This window comes from Eschrichtius robustus, chromosome 11 (assembly GCF_028021215.1).
Source record: "Eschrichtius robustus isolate mEscRob2 chromosome 11, mEscRob2.pri, whole genome shotgun sequence".
Taxonomy (NCBI): domain Eukaryota; kingdom Metazoa; phylum Chordata; class Mammalia; order Artiodactyla; family Eschrichtiidae; genus Eschrichtius; species Eschrichtius robustus.
This window is the reverse complement of record NC_090834.1, coordinates 88,153,105-88,168,190: the sequence shown is the minus strand read 5'-3', so window position 1 is coordinate 88,168,190 and position 15,086 is coordinate 88,153,105. Positions and strand designations below refer to the sequence as shown.

Genomic DNA, 15,086 nt, shown 5'->3' with positions numbered 1-15,086 from the left:
ACAAAAAAACCTCTGGTGCCAAAAGCCATTATTTTTGAACCAACTACAGCAATAGGTCAACTGGAGGAAAATGATAACATGGAGACTTAAATTTGTGGCCTGGAGAATCTAGTGGAAGAAGTATTTTTAAACTTAGAGCCAAAAGGCAAAGAAAGGGTAAAAATAACAGATTCTGAGGATAGAAGAAGTAGACCTAATGTGTATAATAGGAGTTCAATAAGGAAAAAAAGGAACAGATTAAAGAGAGGCAATAATTTAAAAAAGAGGAAAAGTCTTGAGCTGAAAGACATGACTCTAGCTTCAAAGGGCATGCTGAGTCCCTGGCAGAATTCATGGTAATAATAATAAATGTCAATTACTAAGTTCTCACTTGCAGTGTTCTAAGGGCTTTACATTTATTAACTCGTTGAGTCCTTAAAACAGCCCTACAAAATAGGTACTATTATCCCCCCTAATTCAGAAGAGGAAAAATGGTTAAGTGTATAGTCAAAAAGTGAACCCAAGAGATTTGACTCCAGAGCCTTGACTAAACTGCCTCAAAGAGCAAAGACCTATATTTAAGCAAATCCTGTTACAGTTTATGAACTCTGAAGATCAAGGGTGAAATCTTACAAGTTCCAGAGAGAAAGAGCAAGTAATCAGCAAAAGAAAAAGAGCCTGTCACCAGAGTTCTGATCTGCCTCACCTTAAGCCAGAAAGCAGTGGGAAATTTTATCTATACTACTGATTGAAAAGAACCACAAGCCAAGGTTTCTCTAACCAGTCAAATTATTCACCTGTCAGGCTGATACAAAGATTTGCTGATATATCACAATTGAATAACTAACCCCACCTACCATCTGATGAAAATACTCAAAGAAAGGGAAATCTAATAGTATTTATTTAACCTTTGTCTTCGCACATGCCACTCCTTCTGCCTGGAATAACTCCTCCCTTTCTTTACCAGTCTAACAACTCTTTTTTAAATTTAAATAGAATTGATGTACAATATTGTGTTAGTTTCAAGTGTACAGCAAAGTGTGTGTGTGTGTGTGTATATATATATATACACATTTCAGGTTATTTTCCATAAGAGGTTATTACAAGATATTGAATATAGTTCCCTGTGCTATACAGTAAATCCTTATTGCTTATCTATTTTATGTATAGTAATTTGTATCTGTTAATCCCATACTCCTGATTTATCCCTCTCCCCTTCCCTTTCCCCTTTGGTAATCATAAGTCTGTTTTCTATGCCTCTGAGTCTGTTTCTGTTTTGTATATAGATTCATTTGTATTATTTTTTAGATCCACATATAAGTGATATATAATATTTGTATTTCTCTGACTTACTTCACTTAGTATATTCTCTAGGTTCATCCATGTTGCTGCAAATGGCAGTATTTCTTTCTTTTTTATGGCTGAGTAATATTCCATTGTATATATATACCACATCTTCTTAAGCCAATTGTTTCTTGATAGACACTTGGGTGGCTTCTATGTCTTGACTATTGTAAGTAGTGCCGCTGTGAACATTAGGATGCATGTATCTTTTCGAATTAGTTTTCGTCTTTTCCAGATACATGCTCAGGAGTGGGATTGCTGGATCATATGATAGCTCTATTTTTAATTTTTAAGGGAACCTCCATACTGTTCTCCATAGTGGCTGCACCAATTTACATTCCCACCAACAGTGTAGGAGGGTTCCCTTTTCTCCACATCGTCTCCAGCATTTATTGTTTGTAGACTTTTTGATGATAGCCATTCTGACCTCACACCTCATTCTTAACATCTTCACTTCTTCCAGGAAATCTTTTGCAACCCCATAAGTCTGAGTTTTATGCTCCTCCTAAATGCTCCCATAGCACCCTGTAGTTCCCCCATCTTGACACTTGTTTTCCCTGTAAAATTGTAAGCTCTATGAGGACATAGGCAGACTATGCATGTTTTTTTCACTGTGGTAGCCCCAGTGCCTAGCACAGCGCCTGGAGTATAGTAGATTGACTGAGTGATTAAAATTTATGTGTAGTCAAAATTCACAAATCTTTTTTGCTACCCTACTCAGATTGTTCTAGTAGTAGCTATTCAGGGAAAATAAAGCTTTAAGTTTGTCTTCATTAGATACTTAAAGCCCTATTCAAGTATGCCTTGTTTATATTTCTTTATTCATCTTGTGACTGTTTTATAAAATTTTAAATTCACAAAAGTTCAACATAAATGAGCTTATAAAAATTTTTCCATATAGAATTAATTTATGTAAGGCATATTTACAATGCATATTATCCATATTGGGTTCAAACTTCTATTTGTTATTTTCAAAAGGCAGAATTAAATAGGAAAGTGTAGAAATGAATTTACAAGCTTAATCAAAACACTCAGAGATAGTGATAGTACTCTAAAAAGAATGGTGTTAATTCTGTATTTTTCTTTGTTTCTCTGCAGATTAAAGCTAAAAATTATGACAAGGTCGAAAAGGTGAGTCCTCTTAAGTATACTTTGAATGTATGCTGAAGTTTAATTTAGGACCTAATATACATAAGGCAAATACAGTAAAATGTTAACAATTGTTGAATCTAGCTAGTGATTACATAGGAATTCATTGTACTTATTCAGCCCTTTTGTATGTTTGAAAATGTTCATAATAAAATCTTGGGGGACTTCCCTGGTGGCGCAGTGGTTAAGAATCCGCCTGCCAATGCAGGGGACACGGGTTCGAGCTCTGGTCCGGGAAGATCCCACATGCCGCGGAGCACCTAAGCCTGTGTGCCACAACTACTGAGCCTGTGCTCTACAGCCTGTGAGCCACAACTACTGAAGCCCGTGAGCCTAGAGCCTGTGCTCTGCAACAAGAGAAGCCACCGCAATGAGAAGCCCGCGCACCGCAACAAAGAGTAGCCCTACTCACTGCAACTAGAGAAAGCCTGCATGCAGCAACGAAGACCCAAGACAAAAATAAACAAATAAAATAAATAAATTTTAAAAGATAAAATAAAATTTTGGAAAAGAAAATAATTATACTCTGCTGACCAAAATTATGAGAATGATTTTGATTATCTAAACAAAATAGAGGGAGTTGTTATTTGACATTTATTTGTAAGAAGATAAATTCATGAAAGGAGCTGAATTTGTTTCTTTAATGTTCCATTTCAACTATGTACATGTGAAATTTATTTAAGTGTGGATTCTGATAATATTTTATTGTATTTACAGCTATTTCAGAGATGCCTTATGAAGGTTTTGCACATTGATTTATGGAAGTGTTATCTTTCATATGTCCGAGAAACCAAGGGTAAACTACCAAGTTACAAGTAAGTTCAATCAGGAGCTTAAGAATGCAGGTCATCCCCAGGCACACAGTCAACCCCATAGAAACTCACACCTCTTAACTCCAGAGGGTGAAGAAACTTAAGGATTTGAAAAGTCAGGATTCTCTGAGAAGTCAGTAAACCATGGAAAAAAATGCTTCAAAGAAAGCCACTGGTATTAGATTTATTCTGGAGAATTGAATCATCCAAGCCCCTCTTATATATTGAAACACTGTACATTTGCAACTCCAAAGCACTTTGTTGACAGGCTTGTTGACAAACTTAATAAAAAGCATCTTATTACTTGTCATGGCACCACTCTTGGCAGGTTACATTGTAATATGCTACTTAAGTATTCCAAGGCATCTTTGACAATGGTATTGTTGTATAGTTGACCTCCTCACTAGGACTTACCCCACCTATCTATCTTTGTTGAATCTAAATAATGGACCTTCTCAAATGCTGTTTTTGTATATAACAAATAGGCAGATTATTTTTATAACCAGAATTCTATCTTTGTTTTCTTTTTCTTCATTATTGTTTATTGTCTTACACTGAAGAAGTTCTTTCTCCCTAAATTTTATGTCAGAGCTAATAGATCTTCAGACATAACTTGCCTTCTTAATCAAAGAACCAGATATTTCCACATTTGAATCTTCTACATATAAGATTAGGCAATTTAAGGGCTTTAAAGAGGGGACTTCCCTGGCGGTCCAGTGGTTAAGACTTTGCCTTCCGATGCAGGGGGTGTGGGTTTGATCCCTGGTTGGGGAGCTAAGATCCCACATGCGTGGCCAAAAAACCAAAACATAAAACAGAAGCAATATTGTAACAAATTCAATAAGGACTTTAAAAATGGTCCACATCAAAAAAAAAAGTCTTAAAAAATTAATAAACGATATAAAGATAAATAAAACATGGCCTCTATCTTTGATAAGCTTACAAGTAGTAGGTAAAAGAAACAAAGTACATAAATTAATGACATTGACAAGCTAAACACAAAAGAGCTTAGCCTTTACATTTTGTTTATATACTTGCAAAGATGTCTTTACATTTTGTTTGTATAAGCGGTTTAAATGCTGTTCTGATCATATGATCAGAAATCATGATTATGTTTTAGTTGTAGATACATTTTAATAACATGAAATTTTTCTAAAAAACATGCCTTTCATGTTTATTTCAGAGAAAAAATGGCTCAAGCATATGACTTTGCACTGGATAAAATTGGAATGGAAATTATGTCTTATCAGGTAGAGTTAAATTTTTTTTAATACATACACTTAAAAAATTTGAAACTACTAAGAAAGATACTAACATTTTATTTTATTTCTTAGATTTGGGTAGATTACATCAATTTCTTAAAAGGCGTGTAAGTATTTTTATAGTTTTATTTTCTGTGTGAACAGTTGATTTAGCTATAATATAATTGATGGTATTTCTTATCCAATGCCAGGGAAGCTGTTGGATCTTATGCAGAAAATCAGAGAATAACAGCTGTTCGAAGAGTTTATCAACGAGGTTGTGTTAATCCCATGATCAACATTGAACAACTGTGGAGAGACTATAACAAGTATGAAGAGGTAAATTAGGCCACAGTAGTTTATTATTATGACCAAGCCATCTAAATTTTTATGCACTGTGGATTTGTGGAGGCTAGCCTTTCTAATATCAGGTACCTGGATATCAGTGCTGCATACGTTTGTTTTCATATTGATTGTAATGAAAGAACCATTCCTAATGTTTTGAGAGTCTCATTTTACTGTTGAGTTATTTTTAGAGAATACTCTGGGAGAATTATAATTCTTACCAAACCATTTTTAATCAGTGCTAAACCATATCCACACAGTCATACACACACACATAGCCACTGATCTCTTATGAAACAGTTCCTTTTTAGAACTGCTTTTCTAGTAGTAATGATGAGTTGCAATGCCCCTCTGTCACCTAGTTACAGTGATGTGATTATTGCCTTGTAATTGTGAGATGTAGGGCTGTGGTCCAAGATCTTTGTCTCATAAGCAAATGATTTAACAAACTGAACTAATAAGCCCATTATGTAAACATACATGCCAAGTAAGCTCTATCTTTAAAAGAAAGTTCCTCACATGTCCACTGTGATTTGGAAGAACTATGTAGGGTATTGAAACTGTTCCCTCATAGGCATGAGCAGTGGTTCTCAAACATTTTGGTCTTGGGATTTTAAAAAGTATTAAAGACTGCAAAGAACTTATAATTTTAATGTGGCTTTTACCTATGAATATTTAGCATATTGGAATTAAAACTGAGAAAGTTTCAAGATACTTATTTATTAATTCATTTAAAGCTTGCAGTAGTAGACTCCTTATATTTTAACATAAATAGTATTAAACTGTATTTTCCAAAAGAAAAAATTCAGTGAGAAGAGTGGCATTATTTCATATTTTTGCAAATCTCTTTGGTATTTAGCTTAATAGAAGACAGGTAGATTTTCATATCTGCTTCTAAATTCTATCTGCTATGCTGTTGAATGTCATGTAGCTTCTGAAAAACTCCACTGTATATTTGTGAGAGAGGCAAATCATGTCTTAGTATTGTTTGAAAATTGTTTTGATCTTATGGATCCTCTGGAAGGGTCTTGGGGAACAGGAATCTTTGGACTACTCTTTGAGAACTACTAGGCATGAATGATAATGTTTATGTCTCCTTGCTACCTCTGCATTTATTTTTTAAAATTTATTTTATTTATATATTTATTTTTGGCTGCATTGGGTCTCCATTGCTGCGCGTGGGCTTTCTCTAGTTGCAGCGAGCGGGGGCTACTCTTCGTTGCGGTGCGCAGGCTCCTCTTGTTGCATAGCACGGACACCTGGCACGCGGGCCTCAGTAGTTGTGGCATGTGGGCTCAGTAGTTGTGGCGCACGGGCTTAGTTGCTCCACGGCATGTGGGATCTTCCCTGGACCAGGGCTCGAACCTGTGTCCCCTGCATTGGCAGGAGGATTCCCAACCACTGCACCACCAGGGAAGCCCTGCATTTATTTTTAAAGTTATGCAGACCAAGTTAGAAAAAGGCTTTTAGAACTAACTCATGGCTATTCACCCAGATGAATCTTTACATCATTCTTTTTTTTAAAAAAAAATAAATTTATTTATTTATTTATTTATTTATTTATTTATTTATTTATTTATTTTTGGCTGTGTTGGGTCTTCATTGCTGCGCACAGGCTTTCTCTAGTTGCGGAGAGCAGGGGCTACTCTTCGTTGCAGTGTGCGGGCTTCTCATTGCGGTGGCTTCTCTTGTTGCGGAGCACAGGCTCTAAGCGTGCGGGCTTCAGTAGTTGTGGCACGCGGACTCAGTAGTTGTGGTGCACGGGCTTAGTTGCTCTGCGGCATGTGGGATCTTCCCAGACCAGGGCTCAAACCCATGTCCCCTGCATTGGCAGGCGGATGGATTCTTACCACTGCGCCACCAGGGAAGTCCTGTATATCATTCTTTATTACTAGAATTTTATGTGAAATAATTGGTCCTTTCCAAATCATTCCCTGTCTTTAGAAATTCCTGACATATGGAAACTTACTGCATCTCATAACACATAGGCAGATCCTCCTTCATTTCTTAAGCATATAATGTGATCAAACCTTTATTTTACTAACCAAAAAACCTCTTAAACACTTTAAAGTAATTTAGCAAATGAATATACTATATTATGCTAACATTAAAATATACTTAATTTTCAAATAATATGCATTTTTCTTTTTTTTTCCTTAGGGTATCAATATTCATTTAGCTAAAAAAATGATTGAAGATCGGAGTAGGGATTACATGAATGCTAGGCGGGTAGCAAAGGTATGGAATTCTATCAGGCCACTTACTATAATGTTTGTTGTGAGTATGTTATTTACACAGGAGCTTTCCCTATCTGGTATTACTCTTAATATTTTCAATCATTAGCAGTCTTAACTAATGACAGTTAATTACGTTGTCTGAGCAGATGATTATTTGAAGCAAATTACCTCTTTACAGACATGTTAAAGGACAAAATAGAATAAATCAAGTTTGGAAGAAATTATTTTTTAAAATATAGAAACAGAGGTCATAGAGACAAAGTTCTACCTAGAATTGATCAAGTAGTTGTTATCCATCCCTCCTGTCAGCTCATACATATCCGAAAACTGTAATAATCTGTGGTCTAATGACATAGCTCTCAGGGACCGAGTTTTGTCTTGTGTACATAACTTTCCATTTGTTGACACTGTTAGAAGTTAGGGAAAATAGCCTAGACTATGAACTATTGAAATTTTAAAAGACAGATCACTTCTCCAAAGGTGGCAGTAACAGTGCCACCAGATCATCAGTCATGTTGATCTGTCAACTCCTCTGTCCTGAAGAGTGACTTCCTAGATCACCTGCAGAGAGGGCCCAGGGCTGTTCTGTTCACCCAGTCCTGGGAACCTCTTCTTGGGTAGGTAATCTTCTGTTATCTTTATTCCTGCTCTTAAATAGTTTTTAGGTTATATTAACAAAGTAGTATTTGGAAAAACTAGGCATTTTGAACAAAGTATTCCAAACAGATCAGCTGCATTTCATACATCTGAGTTGTTCCTCAGCTTACCACAGAATTCTAAATACTTGTTGTCTAGGAATATGAGACAGTAATGAAAGGTTTGGACCGCAATGCTCCCTCAGTGCCTCCTCAGAATACTCCTCAAGAAGCTCAGCAGGTAGATATGTGGAAGAAGTACATACAGTGGGAAAAGAGCAACCCTCTTCGTACAGAAGATCAGACCCTTATAACTAAAAGAGGTAACAAGACTAACCCTTCTGGGACTCCAATTATGTGTATGTTAGGCCACTTGATATTATCGCATAGGTTACCGAGGATGTTTTTTACTCCCAGTCTTTTTTTCTCTTCTGTTCTTCAGATTCAGTAATTTCTATAGATCTGTCTCCATGTTCACTGACCTTTGCTTTATCATATCCAATATGCTGGTGAGCCCATCTACTGAATTCTTCATTTCAAATATTCTACTTTTCAGTTGTATAAATTTCCATTCTAGAAATTTTTATGTTTTTTATAGTTTTCCTTTTTCTGTTAAGATTCCATGGCTGTTACCATCTTTTTCTTTATATCCTTGAACATTTTTATAACAATAGTTATAAAATCCTCATCTGCTAATTCCAATATCTGAGCCATTGTGGTGCTGATTTCTTTTCCTCTTGACTATGGGTCACATTTTTTGTTTTGTCACAAGTCTAGACATTTAAAAAAAATTTTTGGACATTGTAACAGATGTGTAAATGGTACATAGTAAAGACTAGATTCTGTTATCTTCCTCTGAAGAATGTTGAGTTTTCTTTTAGCAGGGAGTTAAATTACTGGCAGATCTCCTGGACCTTGTGGAGGCTTGGTTTTACACTGTTAGGATGAGTCTCTGTTAGTGGCCTTTATCTCACAGTAAATCTCTTAGTCCTGGGATATAGTCTTTACTCCCAAGATATAATGGAAAGTTCAAGGTGTTTACTCAGACTTTCTTAACTTGATGGGACTCAGATTCCAGACTTGGTCTCCATTACAGTGGGAAGCTGATGAGATATCTATCCAGCTCTTTCAGCTTTGCTTTCTGCTCAGGCTGTTTGTATTCTTTCCTGTGTATGTCTATTTTAGAGTCAGTTGAAGATCTGAGGGCATTAGGCCCAGATTTTCAGCCTCCACCTTCTGTGGCTCTCTTTTGGGGGATCTTCCCCCTTAATTTCCAGCTGTTCTTGTAACCCAAAACTCCATGTTACTTACCTCAAGCCAGTAAGACTTCAGCATTTGGCTTGAGTTCTAGCTATCCCAGAACTATACACACAGGGGTGTGCACTTGAGGGGAAAAGCCATATTAAATATATATCTCACCTAGTGTGATTCCAATTTTTTAAGGGCTCAGTCCTCTCCAGTTTCTTTTTCTTTTGGTCATTCTCTAGTGCCTTTAAACAGTTGCTTTTTGTATTTTTCAGTTTATGATTTTTTTTTTTTTCAGGAGAGTTAGTCTGATACAGACTACTCTGGCACTGTCAGAACTAGAATTTGGAACTTAAAAAAAAAAATTCCTCAATCTTGCCTTGCTCTCTCAGCTGGAGGCCTTTGCAAGTACTGTTTCCTTTGTTTACACCATTTTTGTATCTACTCCTGTCCTTCCTGCCTCTACTTACTCTCTCATCTGACCAGATTCTATCCCCTCTTCAGGTTTCGCTTAGATGTCAGTTCCTTAGTGAAGCCTTTCTTGAGTCTCTAAACTATGTTAAGTCCTGCTGCTGTAAGTTTCAAGAGTACACTCTACTTTCCTCATCATAATACTTATTACTTTTCATAACTGCGTTCTTAATATCAATCTTCCCACTATACTGCAGACTTCTTGAGTATAGGAAGTCTTATTCACTGGTATATTCACAGTGTCTTTCACATTCCCTAGCATATAGTTGTCACTCAATAAATATTAATTTAATAAATGATGAATGAATGGGGTTTGGGTGGATGATAATGCCAGAAATCACCGAAGTTTTTTTATTTCCAATTATCATTCATTACTGAGGGCCCTGTCTTAGCCTAAAAATTGAGTTGTGACGCTTGTATTGATAGTTTTGTAAATAATATTTATTCTAATTGAATGTTGCAAATGTCTTCCCTTAGTTATGTTTGCTTATGAACAGTGCCTGCTTGTGCTGGGCCATCACCCTGATATTTGGTATGAAGCTGCCCAGTATCTTGAGCAGTCAAGTAAACTGTTAGCAGAGAAGGGGGTGAGTATTTATTTGTTTCCCCCTTTTGGTCTTTTCATGGTTTTGATATAGCAATAATTTGCTAAAAGTATAGCACTGAATTTTGGTAATGAAGTGTAGGTATTGAAAATTTTAATCTTATGTCACTATGAATCTTAGTGACCCTCTTATATGATTAGACTACCTTAGTCAGAATTAAAATATAGTGGCTCTTCTTTAATGTATTAAAGTGATGAATCATTTAGAGTACTTCTATGATTCTTCTTTATGTTAAAATAATGGAAGAAGTCTTTGGAATTTTTTTTTTTTTAATATTTATTTATTTATTTGGTTGCACCGGGTCTTAGTTGCAGCATGTGGGCTCCTTAATTGCAGCAGGAGGGTTCCTTAGTTGTGGCATGCGAACTCTTAGTTGCGACATGCATGTGGGATCTAGTTCCCTGACCAGGGATTGATCCTGGGCCCCCTACATCGGGAGCACGGAGTCTTATCCACTGTACCACAAGGGAAGTCCCTGGGATTTCTTAAGAATCCAGAAATGCATATGTGTCCATACGTATATACATATGAGTGTGTGTTTTATTCTCTTTCAGCTTTATTGAAATTATTGTAAGTGAGCTTTCTTTTTTCTCTCCTAGGATATGAATAATGCCAAATTATTTAGTGATGAAGCTGCTAATATATATGAAAGAGCAATAAGCACTTTATTAAAGAAGAATATGCTTCTTTATTTTGCATATGCAGATTATGAAGAGGTGAGTTAAAATATTTAGAACTTTCTTGTAATTGGATTTTTTACTGCAGCACTGAATTTTTTTTCTGGCTGCTTCTTTGCCAGGCATATTGCTTTTGGAAGACAGAGATAATGCAGAATGAACAGTTATTAGTCCTTAGCTCATTATATATTTATGCTCAAAGCAGGTGCCTTTGTGGGGTGCAGCCTCTGGATTCCTCAGAGCTCAAATCCTGCTTGTTTATGAATACATATTTATATCCACTTCTTCTCTACCACCTTAGAGTCGCATGAAGTATGAGAAAGTTCACAGTATATATAACAGACTTCTGGCAATTGAGGATATTGACCCCACCTTGGTAAGTAACTTTACAAGTCTCCTTCCCACTTTTGTTGAATTGTTAGTTCTATGAATCTTGACCAATAACATAGAGTTATGGGACAACCATCACAATTAAAATACAAAACACTTCAATCACCCCACAGAAATTCCCTCATGTGACCCCCTTGTAGTCACCCCTTCCCTGTCTCCCGTCCCGACAATTGCAGATCTGCTCTCTGCTCGTTTCTTCTGTTGTTGTTTGTAAGTGCAGCGCTATGAACCAGCCACAGTGGGGCTTTCTCTAACACCTTCCTTGTGAGCATGGTTTGAATACCACGTAATAGTTGCTTAATAAATATTTCTTTTTAAATAAATGGAGGCAGGAGAAACCAACATTCTGGGAAGCAGTTGGACAAGAACTCACTTTATCCTGAATTCTACTCTGTAATAGTGGTTTTCAAAGCCCTGAATTTCTGCAAAAGTGCAGCAGAGCTCTTTCAGTGGGAGGGGAAGGGGAGGGGCCAATGCGTGGGGCTCTAGACCCTCTGCCTCAAGTCAACTACAGCTATACTCCTTTTTTTGTTTGTTTATCATGGGATTCCACTGCTCTAATTGCTTGCATTTAATCATCATTTTAAAATTCATTTAGCAAACTGATCTGTGCTATGCACTGTGCTAGATTCCAGCAGTATAATGACACATAAGTAAAATTCCTTTCCTCAAGGAACTCATAGTTCATTCATCCATCTATTCATCTGTCTAAACTGGGCAATGTAGTTTGACATCATCAAAACTGAGCAAATCAGGACCCTACTCATAGTCACCCTGTGTACAGTCCAGAGATGTTTGTTCATTGAACAAATATTGCATACTCATCATGTGTTGGGCAATCTGTAGGTGCTAAGTATAAAATGACTCAAATAGTTTATCAGTAAAGTTACATTATATGGTCTTTAGGAAATAGAGTAGTGGGTTTTTAAAGTAATAAATCAAGAAATACTAGCGTTTTCTAGTATTTTCACTTTTATTCCTTCTTTAAGATTTAATTTGCATGTTCTGGAATTAGATAATTGTGATGATTGCAAAACCTTGTGAATATACTAAAAACCGTTGAATTATACATTTAATGTATATGAATGTGAATTATATCTCAATTAAAATATTAATTTGCACGTCTTTAATACCAGAAAAAATTTGCTTGTGGATTTAAATAGTACACTATCAATAATCTTACTTTTTTATTTCTCGAGTATTCAAAATTGCTTCCTTATACAGCAAAACGTGTTAGTACTGCAGTAAGGTGAACCTGTATTGGATGCTACAGTGTTCACGTTTTGCCTAGTCTGTAGAAAACAAATACTTTTTTTGTGTAGGTATATATCCAATATATGAAATTTGCAAGAAGAGCAGAAGGTATTAAATCTGGAAGAATGATATTTAAAAAAGCAAGAGAAGATACCAGAACCCGCCACCATGTCTATGTTACTGCAGCACTCATGGAGTATTACTGTAGTAAGGTAAGTCCTCAAATAAAATATAAAGATAAAATAATTTCCTTCATATGAGATAAATTAATTAAAAGAAAGGCAGTCCTAATTTCTGTCATTAAGTTTTATTATTTATTTATTTATTTATTTATATCTATCTGGTTTTTTTGGCCGCGTTGGGTCTTCTTTGCTACGCGCAGGCTTTCTCCAGCCGCAGCAAGTGGGGGCTACTCTGCCTGTTAATTTATACCTTATTAAACTCCACATTTCTGAATCTGAATCCCCTTGAATGGTTTTTAGCTCTGTAATTTTAACTTAACATAATTTTAATCTCCATTTTAATTCTTAATATACCTTGTCATATTTAGATGTTATAATATATATATTAGATGTTTTATAATTTATAATGTTTATAATATATATATTTAGATGTTTTAATATTCTTTGAGTATCTTGTTTGACATTGCATGGAAATCAGTACTTTCCTCTCTACTTCTAGGACAAATCTGTTGCCTTTAAGATTTTTGAGCTGGGGCTAAAGAAATATGGAGACATTCCAGAATACGTCCTGGCCTATATTGACTATCTTTCTCACCTCAATGGTAAGTAGATTCTAGATCTGTAATGGTTACTTAATATTAAGCCATCAATGTCATTCTCTGAAATTATGTTGCTGGGTTTTTTTCTTTCTCAAATGTATTACATTCTGTCATCACACCAGAACCAGGCACTTGATAGGCACTCAAATATTTGTGGCCTGTCAACTATGAATTTATACTTCTTGCATAATGGTTGATGCCTTTCGATTCTGCAGAATGGTCTTTAATTTAGCATCAAAGTCCCAACAGTAATAGGATAAAGCCACAAATCTCTAGCCACAAAAACTCAAAGATGCCCAAGTAGTAAACTGCTTTGAGGCTTCTGGGGAAGATATTTCAAAGGAAACATTATGTTTATGAGCATCTTTATTTTCCTATTTTGTTGTAATAATAATGACCATCTTTTATTGAGTTCCTGCCTTATACCAGGCACTAGGCTAGAGGATCTGTGTATGTGTGTATGTATCTTATTTAGTCTAGTTAACCACAGTCCAGGATATGTAATTTCATGACTAAAAATGATCTGGCTTAAAAACTGATTTAAGAAAGAAATATGAAATTATGTGCCATGTAAACAATTGGATGTAAATTAGATATCACAGGTAAATATTAGTGATTTTAATGATATTTTAGAAAAATATAGCATTCTGTATACCTAAATAGTAGAAAAGAATAAAACTTAAACATGATTTTATATTTCAGCTTAGTGATTCTACTCTCTGGAAAAGGACTTAACTCCAAAAAGTGAGACAGTGGAGCATTTAATTAAAAAGAAATTTTCTTGTATGAAATGAATGTTCCTCACCAGTTTTATATTGTTTTGCTTGATTTTTTAGAATAGTTACTAGGATGTACAATATTTTCCTCTAAAATTGAGGATGAACTCTAAAATTGAGGATGAACTCTGATGTCAGCATTATTATCTTCTAAAATCAGTGTCTTTGTTTATTCATCAACCCATCATTTATTCAGTAGTTTTGGTTAGTAAGGTCTGGAAATACAAGAATAGGACTCCATTGTTACCCTCAGAGTATTCTCCTTGGGAAATCAGATGTGTAAACATAATTACATCATAATTTGATTCTTAATTGTGGCATAAATTCTGGGGTTAAGTGTATAATAGTGTTTCAGATTTCTCATCTGCAGAATGGTTATAATAAGAGTACCTTTCATAGGACTGTTGAGAGAATTAAATGAAATTTTGCACGTATTTGACTTATATATGGAATGTGGTAAGCATACAATAAATGTTAACTATTTAAGGTGATGGTGGCAATCATGAAAAACATGTGCTAAATTCTATAATAGAGCCCTGAATGAATTACTTTGGAAGCACAGAGAGGAGAGTGTAATCTAAGTTCCAGAGCTGTGCTATGCAATTATGGTAGCCACTAGACTACTAAGTTTTGAGCCCTTGAATTGTGGCTAGGCCAAAATGAGATGTGGTGTAAGTTAAAATACATACTGACTTCAAAGAGATAGTAGAAAAGAAATGTAAAATATCTTAATAATTTTTCATATTGATTACATGTTGAAATGATAATTTAGATATATTAGGTTAAATAAAATATATTAAAATTAATTTCACCTGTTTTTATTCTTTTATTTTTATTTTTATTTTTGTTTTTTGTTTGTTTTTATACTTTTAAATGTGGCTAGCAGCAAATTTAAATTATTGGATAGCACTGTTCTAGAGGGTGAGAGAAGGCAGCATGAGATGGGTCTTGAAGGATAAGCAATCGTTTTCCTAAAGATACAGGAAAATGCATTATTCCAGGAGAACACAGCATGTAATAAGCAGTGGAAAGTTATGTGGAATGGCAAAAAGTGTGTCTGGAGCAAAGCTTGGAATAAAGCTAAAAGAATAAAATGCAAGATTTACTTATTTCTTTAAGTACAGTATGTTAAGTTGAAGATAAAA

General features: G+C 35.3%; 1 protein-coding gene across 2 annotated transcripts in view; it reads left to right on the top strand.

Moving 5' to 3' along the window:
* CSTF3 (cleavage stimulation factor subunit 3) overlaps positions 1-15,086 on the top strand; it is a 68,295-nt gene that overhangs the window by 44,889 nt on the left and 8,320 nt on the right. For both annotated transcript variants that reach the window (XM_068556537.1, XM_068556540.1), the window contains 12 exons: positions 2,422-2,454; positions 3,190-3,287; positions 4,468-4,534; positions 4,619-4,653; positions 4,738-4,864; positions 7,031-7,108; positions 7,903-8,065; positions 9,936-10,045; positions 10,663-10,779; positions 11,042-11,116; positions 12,453-12,596; positions 13,066-13,168. In XM_068556537.1, the coding sequence (XP_068412638.1) occupies positions 2,422-2,454; positions 3,190-3,287; positions 4,468-4,534; positions 4,619-4,653; positions 4,738-4,864; positions 7,031-7,108; positions 7,903-8,065; positions 9,936-10,045; positions 10,663-10,779; positions 11,042-11,116; positions 12,453-12,596; positions 13,066-13,168 (1,150 nt within the window). The remainder of the gene's footprint in view (positions 1-2,421; positions 2,455-3,189; positions 3,288-4,467; positions 4,535-4,618; positions 4,654-4,737; positions 4,865-7,030; positions 7,109-7,902; positions 8,066-9,935; positions 10,046-10,662; positions 10,780-11,041; positions 11,117-12,452; positions 12,597-13,065; positions 13,169-15,086) is intronic.